This window comes from Lolium rigidum, chromosome 1 (genome assembly GCF_022539505.1).
Source record: "Lolium rigidum isolate FL_2022 chromosome 1, APGP_CSIRO_Lrig_0.1, whole genome shotgun sequence".
NCBI lineage: Eukaryota > Viridiplantae > Streptophyta > Magnoliopsida > Poales > Poaceae > Lolium > Lolium rigidum.
The window spans coordinates 47,133,224-47,150,053 of record NC_061508.1 but is presented as its reverse complement, the minus strand read 5'-3'; the positions used below and the strand labels follow the sequence as shown (position 1 = coordinate 47,150,053).

The 16,830-nt window shown below is 41.8% G+C and overlaps 1 protein-coding gene across 1 annotated transcript; it reads left to right on the top strand.

Annotated features, from left to right (window-relative positions):
- The first annotated feature begins 12,581 nt into the window (after window positions 1-12,581).
- On the top strand, window positions 12,582-14,171 carry LOC124707539. The gene is made up of 4 exons (XM_047239205.1): window positions 12,582-12,710; window positions 13,364-13,417; window positions 13,498-13,635; window positions 13,806-14,171. Exons 1-4 carry the CDS (start codon window positions 12,582-12,584, stop codon window positions 14,169-14,171), a joined length of 687 nt encoding a protein of 228 aa, XP_047095161.1.
- Window positions 14,172-16,830: the final 2,659 nt, after the last annotated feature.

Here is a 16,830-nt window from a genome sequence, read left to right as displayed (position 1 = left end):
CATAAGATCTCGTCATTAAGTTATTTGCTATAAGCTTTCGATACATAGTTACCTAGTCCTTATGACCATGAGATCATATAAATCACTTATACCGGAAAGGTACTTTGATTACATCAAACACCACTGCATAAATGGGTGGCTATAAAGGTGGGATTAAGTATCCGGAAAGTATGAGTTGAGGCATATGGATCAACAGTGGGATTTGTCCATCCCGATGACGGATAGATATACTCCGGGCCCTCTCGGTGGAATGTCGTCTAATGTCTTGCAAGCATATGAATAAAGTTCATAAGAGACCACATACCACGGTACGAGTAAAGAGTACTTGTCAGGAGACGAGGTTGAACAAGGTATAGAGTGATACCGAAGATCAAACCTCGGACAAGTAAAATATCGCGTGACAAAAGGAATTGGTATCTATTATATAATTAAAACAACAAACAATCGACGGTGTAGATAGGTCCCCCTAAAGTCTAAACGACTCAATGGCTTAGATTTTCCATCGTTCGTGGCACACACGTTAGCGATCTCTGAAGGAGACGTATAAAAGATGGACATTAATTGATTAGTACAAAGTCCGGCCGGTAAGATCTGCAAAGCATGGCCTTCAGATTTTCATGGTTGAAATCAGCACGTCTAACAAATCTAGCAACGCGCACCTTCGACACGCCAAGGAGATGGAGATCAGCGATCTGCCGTCCGACGCTCGCGGCGATCTCCCGTCCAACGGACGCGGCAGGCATCGGAGAGGAAGCCGTCGGCCTTGAAGACTCGACTAGATAGATGGAAGGCGCTTTTTCTCACGAGATAATGAGATGATAGCTGGAGTTCAATCTGTTGTGTTGGTACAACGAAGACGCTAACGAGCGCATCTCGCTGCGGACGTCAAGGAATCATATTCGTGAATCTCCGATCAGAACAGATGCCCTGAAGAGAAACGCAGCAATACATTGTTTTGTTTGGCGACGATGCCATCGTTCATGCTTGACGTGGTTGACACTGCCATCTGCCGGCTGGTAATCCTCCTGCATATATATGCACGAGTCTCTGTAGTTGCTTACTGAAGTATTTATGCATATCTTTCTATTTCTTCCTATATATATGCTAGCCTGGTTGATTGCTTGAATAAAGAATTTCAGGTCAGGAGTTGAGCACAAGAGTCTCGACGAGACAACGAGGAGAGATAAGACTATTCTTGATCCATCCATTGTAGATACTATGACTTCTGATTTTTGAACAAAGGGTAACGAACAACTATTAGTTTTTGAACAGAGTCTCTTCCGGCAAGGTTAGGACAAAGTAATAAATTGTAGTAACCATATTTTGTTGGAGAAGCTTCTGATTTCACATTCTTTTTTGTATCATGTTCGAATTATAAACATGTGGTATGTTCCTTTACTACTGTATTTAATTTGTTTCTTGATCAAGGTGTTCCTCGGCTGAGTCTACTAATTGGACATTCTGAAGGTAGAAACTATTATTTCTTCATGTACCATTGAGGTAAGATGATGTGAAGAATCTGCATAGATTGATGTCATTGTGTGCGTAGTAGTATTTCGATGACTTAGAAAGATATCATATGTAATTAGGCATGGATATATTTGTACTACTTCCATCTCGCAATATTGTATTAGTTGTTCCTATTTTTCTTTCCGTTAGAAAGCAATGAATGAGATGTAATGAAGAGAAGTTGATCCATTGCCTAAAAAATAGAACAATAAAAGATAGTGTTTGTCAAATTTCCAAGAGTATGAAATACCAGTAGTACTGTTGTGGTTCTCCTAAGGGTGCATAACGGTGTTCAAAAAGGGAGTACCATTACTGTAGACACATTTAATTTATATTTCACCAAGTGGATTCTATTTTATCTTATGTGGTATATCAATTAGCAAATCGACAAAAAACATAAGTAGAGAATAAACAAAGTGGGCTGGATACGACTGCAACACTAAAAAGAGGTGGTGTTGCTACCTTGAGTATCTACAGTTTTTCTCTTATTTGGGAAGTGGTGGTGACCCGAAGCAGGTTTGAATTCATTGTTTTGGTGAGATGTTCAAATTGTACATATCTTTCTAACACATATCACGGTGTTAATATACTTTGCTTTGATCTGCATCCTAAGAGAAGAATTTGACAAAAAAACATGGTGATTCATTATGTCGGACACAAATATTGAGTCTTAGGGCGAAGCTCCAAACCATTATTGTAGGAATTTGTGGAGTGGTAACGAGAAATCTAAAGAAAACGATAGCACTGGGCCGTAAGCTTTTTTAAATCATCCTCTCCTCCTTCGAATTGAACGTAAAACATTAAAGACTCGGCTATGGAAGTACCATGGCCCCCACACTGCATTAATTTTGTTGCAAGTATATGTCAGTTTAAGATTTCGGTAAAATAGCTTACTAAGTACTTTGGCATAACTTTTTCTTGGTTAGTGATGCAAATGACTATCCCTAGCTATATTTTGTTTTCTAGGGTGTCCTTAAATAGAATGCATACATCTGTAACTGATTTAAGTATCTATGGAGTGAATTACTTTGACAAAAAGTGCAAGAACTGTATGAGTCTTGTAGGATGCGGCGGGCGGCGGTGCTCCATGTCGACCGGCAAGGAGATTCCATATTAGACTCAAGGTGAACTGTACCCAATTGAAAAAAAGGGTTATGTTTTCAACGGAGACTATAGTTTTGGAGGATAATCAATTACTCCAAATAATTTATGTTTATCATGATTTTCTACCAAATCAGTGTACATATCGATTTCTCTTCTGAGCAAACTTTTTGTGAAAGGCTTAGCCTATTATTCAAAACTTCTAATCTACCTTTTGTAGTTTCTGTTCCATGTGCATAAAATTTAGAAATGAAAGACACTATTTTAACGGCATTTTTTACGTTTGGTTTGTGAGGTTACATAAGATGTTTGGTAGGTATCTACAGTCTAATAATAAAGGTATTGCTCCAAATTTGTATATGCATGTGACAAGTTTATATACGCATGTAATTAATTTTACACTAACACATGTGTTACAAATGGAAATACTGAAGATATCACATTATTATTAAAGAAAATAAATAAATATCAAAAAGTTGTATGTCCCAGGTAGTCGATGACTATTCACAGCTACTACCTTAACACCACAGAAGAGTTCGGCCCAATGCTTTATTTCTGTCTTAGTGAATCTCGGTTCGATGATGGATGGATAAAAGGATGATACATATTTAATTTCATCAGTCATCTAATAAGGTTCTATGAATCAATGTGTTTAACATCAATACACTATATTAAATAATTTAATAAACATGTACATAAACATAAACAAAAATAAAGGGAGAAATTGCTTGAAATGGAAAAAGAAACTAAATATTATTTGTACATAAAACTCATAACAAATCTAGCCGCGCAAATGCGCGGGCCAATTCGCTAGTTATATGTAAATGGTTCATTCGATCACTAAAGTCATCGTTGAATATGTGGGAGCCATTATGGATCTCCAGATCCCGCTATTGGTTATTGGTCGGAGTGAGTACTCAACCATGTCCGCATAGTTCACGAACCGTAGGGTGACACACTTAAAGTTGGATGTTGAAATGGTAGTACTTGAATATGGAATGGAGTTCGAATATTTGTTCGGAGTCCCGGATGAGATCCCGGACATCACGAGGAGTTCCGGAATGGTCCGGAGAATATGATTAATATATAGAATGTCATTTTATGTGAATTAAAATGTCGCGGAAGGTTCTATGGAAGGTTCTAGAAGGTTCTAGAAAAGTCCGGAAGAAACCACCAAGGAAGGTGGAGTCCACATGGGACTCCACCTCCATGGCCGGCCAACCCTAGTGGGGGAGGAGTCCCAAGTGGACTCCCCCTTAGGGGGCCGGCCACCCCCCCCTATGGGAGGTTGAACTCCCACCTTTGGTGGGAGTCCTAGCTTGGCTAGGGGTTTCCCCTCCTTATGGAAGGTTTTTGGTTCGGGTCTTATTCGAAGACTTGGAGACCAACTCTTGGGGTTCCACCTATATAATGAGGGGCCAAGGGAGGGGGCCGGCCACCCCAAGACCACAAGCTGGCCGCCCCCTTGAAGTGGCCGGCCACCCCCTCCCAAACCCTAGCCGCCCCCTCTCCTCCATATCTTCCGCGTAGCTTTAGCGAAGCTCCGCCGGAGTTCTCCACCGCCACCGACACCACGCCGTCGTGCTGTCGGATTCAAGAGGAGATACTACTTCCGCTGCCCGCTGGAACGGGAGGTGGACGTCATCTTCATCAACAACCGAACGTGTGACCGAGTACGGAGGTGCTGCCCGTTCGTGGCACCGGAACCGATCGTGATCAAGATCTTCTACGCAATTTTGCAAGCGGCAAGTGAACGTCTACCGCAGCAACAAGAGCCTCATCTTGTAGGCTTTGGAATCTTTTCAAGGGTGAGACTCGATACCCCCCTCGTTGCTACCGTCTTCTAGATTGCATCTTGGCTCGGATTGCGTGTTCGCGGTAGGAAAATTTTTGTTTTCTATGCAACGTTATCCTACAGAGAAAGGAAACAATTTTAATTTTATAATGTCACCATCTACATCTTTATATTTTTGCATTTCACACAATTCAACAAAATTATTGAGATGGGCAGCAGCATCATCAGAACTAACACCAGAAAATTGCTCTCGCATAACAAGATTCGAGTAAAGCAGGTTTAATTTCAAAGAATTCTGTTGTAGTAGCGAGGTGGAGCAATAGGTGTGCATAAGAAATCATTATTATTTGTGGTTGTGAAGTCACACAACTTAGTATTTTCAGGAGTACCCATTTTAGCAGTAGTAAATAAAGCAAACTAGATAAAATAAATGCAAGTAACTAATTTTTTTGTGTTTTTGATATAGAGTGCAAGACAGTAAATAAAGTAAAGCTAGCAACTAATTTTTTTGTGTTTTGATATAATGCAGCAAACAAGAAAGTAAATAAAATAAAGCAAGACAAAAACAAAGTAAAGAGATTGGATTGTGGAGACTCCCCTTGCAGCGTGTCTTGATCTCCCCGGCAACGGCGCCAGAAAAAATGCTTGATGCGTGCAGTTGACACGTCCGTTGGGAACCCCAAGAGGAAGTTGTGATGCGTACAGTAGCAAGATTTCCCTCAGAAAGAAACCAAGGTTTATCGAACCAGGAGGAGCCAAGAAGCACGTCGAAGGTTGATGGCGGCGGGATGTAGTGCGGCGCAACACCAGAGATTCCGGCGCCAACGTGGAACTCTGCACAACACAACCAAAGTACTTTGCCCCAACGAAACAGCGAGGTTGTCAATCTCACCGGCTTGTCTGTAACAAAGGATTAGATGTATAGTGTGGATGATGATTGTTTGCGAGAAAACGAGTAGAACAAGTATTGCGAGTAGATTGTATTCGATGTAAAAGAATGGACCGGGGTCCACAGTTCACTAGAGGTGTCTCTCCCATAAGATAAATAGCATGTTGGGTGAACAAATTACAGCTTGGGCAATTGACAAATAGAGAGGGCATGACCATGCACATACATGATATGATGAGTATAGTGAGATTTAATTGGGCATTACGACAAAGTACATAGACCGCTATCCAGCATGCATCTATGCCTAAAAAGTCCACCTTCAGAGTTATCATCCGAACCCCTTCCGGTATTAAGTTGCAAACAACGAGACAATTGCATTAAGTATGGTGCGTATTGTAATCAATAACTACATCCTCGGACATAGCATCAATGTTTTATCCCTAGTGGCAACAGACACATCCACAACCTTAAAACTTTCTCGTCATCGTCCCAGATTTAATACTGAGCATGAACCCACTATCGAGCATAAATACTCCCTCTTGGAGTTAAGAGTAAAAACTTGGCAGAGCCTCTACTAATAACGGAGAGCATGCAAGATCATAAACAACACATAGGTAATAGATTGATAATCAACATAACATAGTATTATCTATCCATCGGATCCCAACAAACACAACATATAGCATTACAGCTAGATGATCTTGATCATGTTAGGCAGCTCACAAGATCCGACAATGAAGCACATAAGGAGAAGACGACCATCTAGCTACTGCTATGGACCAATAGTCCAGGGGTGAACTACTCACTCATCACTCCGGAGGCGATCATGGCGATGAAGAGTCCTCCGGGAGATGATTCCCCTCTCCGGCAGGGTGCCGGAGGCGATCTCCTGAATCCCCCGAGATGGGATTGGCGGCGGCGGCGTCTCTGGAAGGTTTCCCGTATCGTGGCTCTCGGTACTGGGGGTTTCGCGACGAAGACTATATGTAGGCGGAAGGGCAGGTAAAGGGGCGTCACGAGGGGCCCACACAGCAGGCCAGCGCGGCCAAGGCCCATGCCGCGCCGCCCAGTTGTCTGGCCACCTCGTGGCCCCACTTCGTAAGTCCTCCGGTCTTCTGGAAGCTTCGTGGCAAAATAGGCCCCTGGGCGTTGATTTCGTCCAATTCCGACAATATTTCCTTACTAGGATTTCTGAAACCAAAAACAGCAGAAAACAACAACTGGCTCTTCGGCATCTCGTTAATAGGTTAGTGCCGGAAAATACGTAAATATGACATAAAGTATGCATAAAACATGTAGATATCTTCAATAATGTGGCATGGAACATAAGAAATTATCGATACGTCGGAGACGTATCAGAGATCAGCAGGATCAATGTACGGGTTTCCCAGATCATCGAAATCCTCTGATGTTTCGTCCTCGGGACGGCTTGAATTGCCAATCGCGTAGATTTGATGGTATGTTGGCCTTGATTGATCATCCTTTGGGTCGGTGACACCATCATAACGATCGGCGAAGACCTCCAGAATAAGGGTAGATTTTTCGATGAAGCTTAGGTTGTCGACACTTTCCGAATCACTGCTCAGATCGTAGTCCGTGAACGATCCGAACGACAACCCGCCAAACAGATTGGCGAGATCTCTGTCGGCGGCGGGCTTGATGCTACTTGTCGACGAAGTTTCACCATCGCTCGATTTAGTTGATGATGATGATCTCGAGGAATCAGAACCACACGCTAGCGGTCCCGAACGGGTCGGTGCCGCCATACGATGTGATCCTTCTTTCCGGACGTAGAAGTAGAAGCTCCCGAACTTCATCTCCATTAGCTCTTCCAGGTAGGCATATGCATCCAAACGGGCGGGAGGGTGAGGAACAAAATCAACGGGACCAGTTTTGATCTGTTTACCTCCGTCCATCGCGTTGCTTGCCACCGAAGATGTCTACGATGTTGAACGTGCCATCGAGATCAGCTCCTTGACGCCTCTAATTCCCACATACGGCACCAATTGACAAGGTATCGACTTGTCAATGCCTACGGATTATAGACTAGGGTTTTCGTAGGAAGTAGAGGGCAAGTAGATCTCGAGGGTTCAGCCGGAAAAGTACTCGACAGCTAGAAAACTAGGGTTATGTTGACAATGAAATCGATCCCCTCTTCGTCCCTCGACTCCCCCTTATATAGGAGGCGGAGCCGAGGGTTTCGTATTACACAAGTTTACAGATTCCGGGAGACTCTTTGAGTTCGACCCGTAAATTTACAAATCTCCTTATTCCTAATACAATTCTATCTTTCCATATCATCACCTAATTGGGCTTCCGAGCTTCATATTCATCGACTCATGAGCCTTCAGTAAACCCCGGGTACCTTCTCCGGCAGGCCCACTGGGGATGCCTATGTCAGGAAGTCACACCGGATAGGTTTGTCGTCATGATCGACTCGATGGTACTTCAGAGTCGGCATGTTCTCTAGGATCCGCTGCTGACTGATCCATTGCAAGTCGGACTCCAACTGTGTCCAAGTTTCCGTTAGCTCGCGAGGTCATACACTTAAGAGCAAAAAGCTATTCGGATGGGATCCGACTAAGAAGTGAGTTAGCTAGGTTGTACCTAAGCGAGAGACGGACCGTGTCAGCGAGTTGTACTCGCGATGACCGGATTAGGGTTTCAACAAGTGGGCCACCCGTGTGTTGTGAAGCCCACACTTACTCCCATGTATATAGTGGGGTGGCGGCTGCCCAAAGGGCATGGTTATACCACTCCAAATTGGTCGGAACCCTAGCGCCTCCACTCCAGTCCAGTCGCCATACCAGACGTAGTAGGCTAGCACTGGTGCTCCTCCTTGCACGTGTGGATACTGGCAGAGGTGTTGTACGTTCAGCACTTCGACGATGTGTTCGTGGTAGTGCATAGATTGTGGTCTGCACTGTCCCAATGCGCTTCATTGAGATTCTACACCTGCCTGTCTAGTGGTAATCCTCGTGGTCTTTTACCTCGGCTAGATCATGGAAGTGTCGTATAAGGAGATTTTTTCACTGTGTGGCCCAACTCGCCCCCCACCATTTCTTTTCCAATAGTGGATTGCAACCTCTCTATTTCTTTGTTTCGTGTCCCTGCCTTCATGTGTCTCGAATAAAATTTCGGAAGGTTATATTTATGGGTTTTTAGGTCAAAACAAAGATGATGGCAGGGGAATGGACAACATCTGAGGCTCAAGGCCCCGAAACGCATGTGTGGAGCATCTAGGGAGTGTGAATGCGCCATGGCCCCCCTGGATGGCCTGATGGGATTGTGAGGTCCTTATTTGGCTTGTTGGGTTCGTCCGAAAATTTTGAATCGACATTTTTGACCTTGCTCTTTTTCGCGTCCCTTAGCTCCTTGATAGTCAAAAATAATAATAGGATGTTTTTCTTCCATCTAGAGTTAAATACGAAAATAATTATCTTTCATGGAAAATCCTAGTCATTAAAAACTTTTGTAGTAACTCCTAGTATGATGCAAATATGACGGATAATAACATAATTAACTTCCAAGTTCATAGATATATAAATTTCTGACATATCAATGCATCAGTCACCGAGGCGTTCAGTAATGTCCATGAAGCCCTAACTCCGAGGCATCAACTTATCATTACATGAGGAACTAAACTCCCTAGTGACATAGGTGTCTAGGCCGAGGTCTCTCCTTCGACTAGTTGTGTTCAAGTTAGGGTCTCAAGATGTGAAAGTTAATTAATACCTCAAGATATTTCCAAAGGACGTGTATGTTGTGGAAAATATGTTGACTCTGATTTGAGCACAGAACAAATTACGTGTTCGGCCTTGAAGATCATACCCACCCTTTATAGTACAGTTGTCATGAGATGAATCAAAACTATGAAGATACTACAATTTTCAATCTTGTTTGGCTTTGAGTCTTGAAGCACGCCAGAAACACTCATGTCTTCAAAGAAGCGTAGGGGCCTTTTACTCTTAACCGGTACAAACTTTTTTTTGAGGGTTAAACAGTGGGAAAATCCTACTGCATTTTTTTATTATATAAATATCGATACGATACAGTACAAGTGTATTCTATATACCAAAGGTATACAAAGCAAAAGATAACAAAACTAGGAGAAAACTAAGCAAAACCACACATTTGATTGTAAACATCTCTCAAAGATTATGTATATTTCTTCTTCATTCTGAACTGGATCATTCTGAGCTCATCTTTGTAAATTGCCTTCCAACTCTGGAAGCTTGGTCTTTGTTTCTTGAAATTTTTGCTGTTTCTCACTATCCAGACCCCCCAAGCTGATGAGATGATCATTTCCATGGCGAAAGGGACATTCATTTTTGTCTTGATATCATAAAAAGCATCCATAACTGATAGTAAACGAGTTCTTTGTGGGCAAACAAAATCCCAGCACAACTCTGCAAATGGGCATGTCCAAAATAGATGCACCAATGTTTCTTCCTCATTACATTGGAGAGTTGCGCAAGAATAGAATGGCAAGGTGAATTTTTTTCTTGCTAGGAGGTTTCTTGTATTTAGTCTATCCAAAAGTAGCAGCCAGAAGAAGAATTTGTGTTTTGCTTGACATGATGATTTGCAAATCCAAGAGAAAATTTCAGGTGTATGCCTCACCCCTATCATAACATTGTATGCCTTTTTTTGTTGAAAATTGGCTATTACCCCAAATGTATCTCCATGAGCTCCATGAGTCCTTGTTTCCTCTTTGTATAGTGTTCAGAGAATTGTATCAAATTTGTTCAAATTCTTGGAAGGCCTGCTGAGATAGAGGGAGGTGGAACAAATCTTCAAAAAATTCTTGAGAGATGACATCACATGCTGAGCTGTTTTCTTTGCAAAAGAGACTAAGTGTGGTAATTGATGAAGCAGACAAGAGTCCTCCCAAATGTCAGTCTAGAACAATATTGTCTTCCCACTTCCTAGGTTACACTTGGCCATGGATTTATATGTATCCAGTAATTTTAGATGAGACTTCCACTAGAAAGATCCCTCCATTGTATTAGGTATCCTTCCAGAATTATAATAGGTTCCTCTGATAAGCTTGACCCAGGGAATGTCTGTATCATTATGAAATTTGTGTAGGTTTTTGAGCAGAAGAGCTTTGTTTTGAGTTTCCAGATTCAGCACTCCTAATCCTCCTTGATCTTTTGGTCGACAGATTTTATTCCGTGCCACTAGAGCCTTCCCCTGCGCTTGTACATCATTATTCTTTTTCCTCCATAAGCAATGTCTCATATATTTAATTACTTGATCCTTGATAGTCACTAGAATGTCAAGGAAGCAGATGTAAAACCATGGGTAGAGATGATAGCACAGATTTGACCATTAATTTCCAACTTCCCTCCATAGTTTAGAAAATCAGAAATTCCACGTAGTCGTCCTTGAACCATTGGAAGGAAATACTCAAGGGAAGGTTTGGTGATACCCAAAAAGGTAATCTCAGGTAGGTAACCGGTACAAACTTCAACATTGTTCAAAGTTTAGTCATCAAGAGTGTCAGTATTGTTCCTTGCATCAAGCCTTCCTCTACGTCTTGAGTCTTTAATCAACGTGGTCTTCCACTTTCTTTTTGAGGGGTTGTCTTACCTCCGGGACTAGGTCCTCTGTATACTAGATAAAAGTATTAGTATAACTGGATTGGCATCGATCATTCAAAACCCAGTAGGAGTCTAGGAGCACTTTCATCATTTCACTAGTGTGGGACCACATCAATGGAACTCCCGGTAATCATTATTAACCCTCTCTTAGTGCGCACATCATGGTGTTGAACATTACTTAAGGGTCATCACTGATGCAGTGTGTGAGGCCACTATTTTGCAGTAGTGAGTATATATATGTGTATGCAATCTTTGTAATATTATATGATACCAATATTTTGATGATAAATGTATACGCTAAATCATGAAGACATATTTAGGGAACTTTTATATTTGTATTGTTTCTCAAATTGTTTTCATTTATTTTCTATCAACATTGTGATTAACACACAATTAATGATTTTTGGTGGCACATATCTACTTATTTAATGTTTACGGTAGCAAGAACGCATGATATATTTGATATCAACATCACGAACTTGTAGTCGCAACATAATGTAGCAAACCAATATCTGAGGGTTACAAAATCATCATAAATGTGTTTATATATGCATATCTTAGAATATTTATTCTTGTGCGTTGGATATGATGTAATAGTAAAGTGTTTGTTTAATGTTTCTCCACTTAAACATGTAACTGGATAATATCTAACCATATATAATATTGATTTTGCATTTAGTGTGCCTTTTTGCAATAAGACATAAATGAAGCATGCACATATGCATGTGTACAATAATAAATAATAAAATATCTTTACTTATACACAATATTTTTTTTTCATATAGAGTATATATTTATTTATTTGATAATTCATTAGTATCCATCACCGGCCCATCCATGCATATTATAAATGCTTCTGTGATAATAAACCATGCCGATCTATATATATGCACACACATATGTTCCTTAGTACCAATTGTTTTTGGGTCATTTAGAGATATTTCCTTTAACTTATTGTCATACAGTTTCTTCACTAGACAAGAGAGGGAAGATTATAGTTTGGAGGGCAAAAGCTATGTGGCTTTTGCAACTTCTCGTATTGTTGGTTGTCTATTCATACCAAGCTACGGCAATATCATGGTTGAACGATGCATATTCTAGGAACATTCTTCAAATGAGGCAGCAATCCTTATCGAATAATAGCCGGTTACTCACAAAGGCAGACGATGCAAGTATAATTGACCATGTAAGTGATTTTTTTCCATTTCAACGATAGATTTAATGTATCACATATACATGCAAACACTATACCTGGTAATTACCCTAAAAACATTTCTTAAAATCCATGTTGTTGTTAATGTGGTTGATCTTTCTTTACTGAACAATTGAGTTCATCTGTTCGCTATCTTTCTTTTGTGACTTTAGCTGCATCCTATAAATGCATGGAGGTTGTTTGCACAAAGCACTCAAAAAAGTTTTGCGAGGATTCAGGTTGCTAAAATAGCTAATTTGCATTCTTTCAGTGAAGATCTTTGTATCATACATACAACAAAATGAACTAAACCATGATTTTAGAATAATATATGTTTCTCACTTCATAAGGAAGTTTCCATTATTTAGCATATGTGTACTCACTATTTATAGGTAGAATTGTGTGTGTAACTAATGTGCATGTTTTCTCTTCGCACAGTATGCTATCATCATGTCAAACACTGTCACTGAATCTATCCTTATTGGTGGCATGGCAACATTTGACGTATATGGTTTGGAGAATCTGAGTAACAGCCAATTAATTGAGTCACAAATATGTGTGGTAAATCAGCATAGGGATGACGTCAGTAGCCTCAATGTTGCAATAGCCGGATGGACGGTAAGTTAGTTCTCGACATACACTGAAACATGTTTTACCTTCACCTTTTAAACATAAGGCCCTTTGTTTACACTATAGATCTCAGCGGATCAGAACCGCTTAGTAAATCATTTACAGTCCACAACATTAGGCATACCTTTAATTAGTGAGCATGTGCTCATCAATGAAGCAAAATACTACAAACGTGTTTGGCCACCTTGCCTAGGACGGCACATGTGCATGAAGGAGTCCAAATGTACACTGAAGTGCCAATCAAACTACGATCTCGCGGTTGACAAACTCCGACCCCGACCGCCACTAGCAGAGGAAGCAGCTCATGAATTGATCCGCACTAAGAAGATCCAGATGTAGCGCGTTGCTGGTGGCAAGAAAACTTTGCTTCATCAACAGACAAACGCGCAGAGGTTAAGAGGCAAATGACCACATGGGCTTTGTGTACAGCAAAACCTCTCTCCGCCCTAGCCGAAGAAGCTTTTGAAGGAGAGATGAGATGGGGAGAAAGCAGTCTTTGCTTTGAGAAAAATGATGGGGCATCTTGAACATGGTCTACCTGGAAGAGAAATTTTATTTTAGACCATTGTGTTCTAGACATGACCAAAATTTATGGATGCCTGCCTTTTGTGGTATTTATCAGTTTTTTATGTTCAATGCAGGTAAACCCTTCCCTGTACGGTGATAGCAGAACACATTTCTTTACACTATGGACGGTACATGGTTGAATTGTTTGTGTTGCTTAGTCATATACCCTTATGTATCATACACCTCATGATCTTTTACTGTCTAACAGGCAGATGGGTATAAATCAACTGGGTGCTATGATATGTCATGCGTTGGTTTTGTGCCGGTAAATTATGCTCCTATCACGCCAGGAGATATTTTAGATCCTACTGACGGACATCTTAAGATCACAATAAAGATTTTTAAGGTACATTCTTAAAGCACTAGTGCACACTCTAAGATTCACCACTTTAAATATGTTAGCTGAAGGGTTTCTTTGAACAATTAAAGAGTTGAATTGTGGTCCATTTTTATGCATATAGATCATAGCATAGGCTCATTTGCGTTACTAGTTATATGTTTGGTTCCTTTTTTCAGAATAAGGATGACGGTGACTGGTGGTTGCACTTTGGTCGTGATAACCATAACCTTAGCGCTGTTGGGTACTGGCCAAAGAGTATTTTTAATAATTTAGAAGACCATGCAAATAACATACAATGGGGTGGTTACACTCGATCTGCGCTTCATAGTGCTAGTCCCCCAATGGGCAATGGACATTGGCCCAAACAAAGAGCAGCTTCTGTTCGAGACGTCCGATACGTCGACTCTAGTGGCAAAGGATACGGAATTGATCCATGGCCTGTTGGCCTTCGTGCTTACGTATCCCATAAGCAGTGTTATGACGTTAGTTATTTTCTTAATGAAATGTTTTACTATGGAGGTCCAGGTGGTTGTACCAAGTAGTAAGGCTTTATGATATGTGTGAGATCTGGATGATATAATAAAGATGTAATGCTTTGTTTATTACTTGTTTCCAAAGTATGTCTACGTACTTGACAATTAAGTTCATGGTTAAGGGACTCTGATCAAAATACATTCAGAGCAATCAAAATAATATTTCCTATTCCTACCTTTGGATCATACGATTGCACCCATGGAATATAAAAGAGATAGAAATTCTCAATTCCTACAAGTTTCAAAGGAAACCAAACATGAGGTCTAGCCTCGTGGAATTTTTTGGTGTAAGTTCCCATGCTTATAATTGCACCAGAGTGTTCATGGTGTTTTTTGTGTACCCATGAGCTCACATATTACAAATATTTTAGTTCATAGGCCGGAGGTTTGAAACATTCGACCGTGTGAGATGAATTTGAAAAAATTATTAAAAAATCTCCAAACATAACAAAATTAAAAAGATATAGTTATCGAAACTTGGAATTGATTGCCAACATGGAACGACATCTTCGATCTACACCATTTTGTGTTGAGCTCATCATGAAGAAATTAGTTAAGAGTAAAACGTAACCAGCTACGAGCCTTTCCAGCGTTTTGACGTCCTGGTTCGTCCGATTAGATCAGCGAACGTCCCAGATCGTCTGCTCGCGTCTTTGGGCCTTTTTACTGGGCCACACGCCCGTCTCGATCGTTTCATCGTTAGAGGGCTGCTTCTCCCAAAGTTGACCTGGACGACCTCTAATTAACTGGGCCAACTGGGCCTTTCGTGCCGGATGTGAGGAGGGTTCGTTTCTGGGTTGCTTTCCTATTCGTTACCAGTTTTACCAGACGATGGACGACTCATTTGATGGGCGATGCGAGACGGCCGAGGGGGCAGAGATGGGAAGAAGCTCGGCCTCCAAACCCTAGACGTGCTTGGGTGGTGACTGATGGCGTGTATTTCACACGTTCGTTGGGCAACCCCAAGAGGAAGGTATGATGCGCACAGCAGCAAGTTTTCCCTCAGAAAGAAACCAAGGTTTATCGAACCAGGAGGAGCCAAGAAGCACGTTGAAGGTTGATGGCGGCGGGATGTAGTGCGGCGCAACACCGGAGATTCCGGCGCCAACGTGGAACCTGCACAACACAACCAAAGTACTTTGCCCCAACGAAACAGTGAGGTTGTCAATCTCACCGGCTTGCTGTAACAAAGGATTAACCGTATTGTGTGGAAGATGATTGTTTGCAGAGAAAACAGTAAAACAAGTATTGCAGCAGATTTGTATTTCAGTATTAAAGAATGGACCGGGGTCCACAGTTCACTAGAGGTGTCTCTCCCATAAGATAAAAGCATGTTGGGTGAACAAATTACAGTCGGGCAATTGACAAATAGAGAGGGCATAACAATGCACATACATGACATGATAAGTATAGTGAGATTTAATTGGGCATTACGACAAAGTACATAGACCGCCATCCAACTGCATCTATGCCTAAAAAGTCCACCTTCGAGGTTATCATCCGAACCCCCTCCAAGTATTAAGTTGCTAACAACAGAGTACAATTGCATTAAGTATGGTGCGTAATGTAATCAACAACTACATCCTCGGACATAGCGCCAATGTTTTATCCCTAGTGGCAACAGCACAACACAACCTTAGGGGTTTCGTCACTCCCCAGGTGTCAATGCGAGCATGAACCCACTATCGAGCATAAGTACTCCCTCTTGGAGTTAAAAGTAAAAACTTGGCCAGAGCCTCTACTAGAAACGGAGAGCATGCAAGATCATAAACAACACATGTATAATAACTTGATAATTAACATGACATGGTATTCTCTATCCATCGGATCCCGACAAACACAACATATAGAATTACGAGATAGATGATCTTGATCATGTTAGGCAGCTCACAAGATCCAACAATGAAGCACAATGAGGAGAAGACAACCATCTAGCTACTGCTATGGACCCATAGTCCAGGGGTGAACTACTCACTCATCACTCCGGAGGCGACCATGGCGGTGTAGAGTCCTCCGGGAGATGAATCCCTCTCCGGCGGGGTGCCGGAGGAGATCTCCGTAATCCCCCGAGATGGGATCGGCGGCGACGGCATCTCGGTAAGGTTTTCCGTATCGTGGTTTTTCGCCTCGGGGGTTTCGCGACGGAGGCTTTAAGTAGGCGGAAGGGCGAGTCGGGGGCTAACGAGGGGCCCACGCTATAGGTCGGCGCGGCCGGGGCTTGGGCCGCGCCGCCCTATAGCTTGGCCACCTCGTGGCCCCACTTCGTGTGTTCTTCGGTCTTCTGGAAGCTCCGTGGAAAAATAGGGCCCGGGGTCTTCGTTTCGTCCAATTCCGAGAATATTTCGTTACTAGGATTTCTGAAACCAAAAACAGCAGAAAACGAGAAGCGGCACTTCGGCATCTTGTTAATAGGTTAGTTCCGGAAAATGCACGAATATGACATAAAGTGTGCATAAAACATGTAGGTATCATCAATAATATGGCATAGAACATAAGAAATTATCGATACTTCGGAGACGTATCAAGCATCCCCAAGCTTAGTTTCGCTCGTCCCGAGCGGGTAAAACGATAACAAAGATAATTTCTGAAGTGATATGCCATCATAACCTTGATCATACTATTTGTAAACATATGTAGTGGATGCAGCGATCAAAACAATGGTGATGAC

Excerpts from the sequence above, each read along its gene's own strand:
- LOC124707539 (XM_047239205.1), top strand. The coding sequence starts at position 12,582 with ATGGCAACATTTGACGTATATGGTTTGGAGAATCTGAGTAACAGCCAA. Across the intron at positions 13,418-13,497 it reads ATTTCTTTACACTATGGACG|GCAGATGGGTATAAATCAAC; the intron begins GTACATGGTTGA and ends ACTGTCTAACAG. Across the intron at positions 13,636-13,805 it reads TCACAATAAAGATTTTTAAG|AATAAGGATGACGGTGACTG; the intron begins GTACATTCTTAA and ends TCCTTTTTTCAG.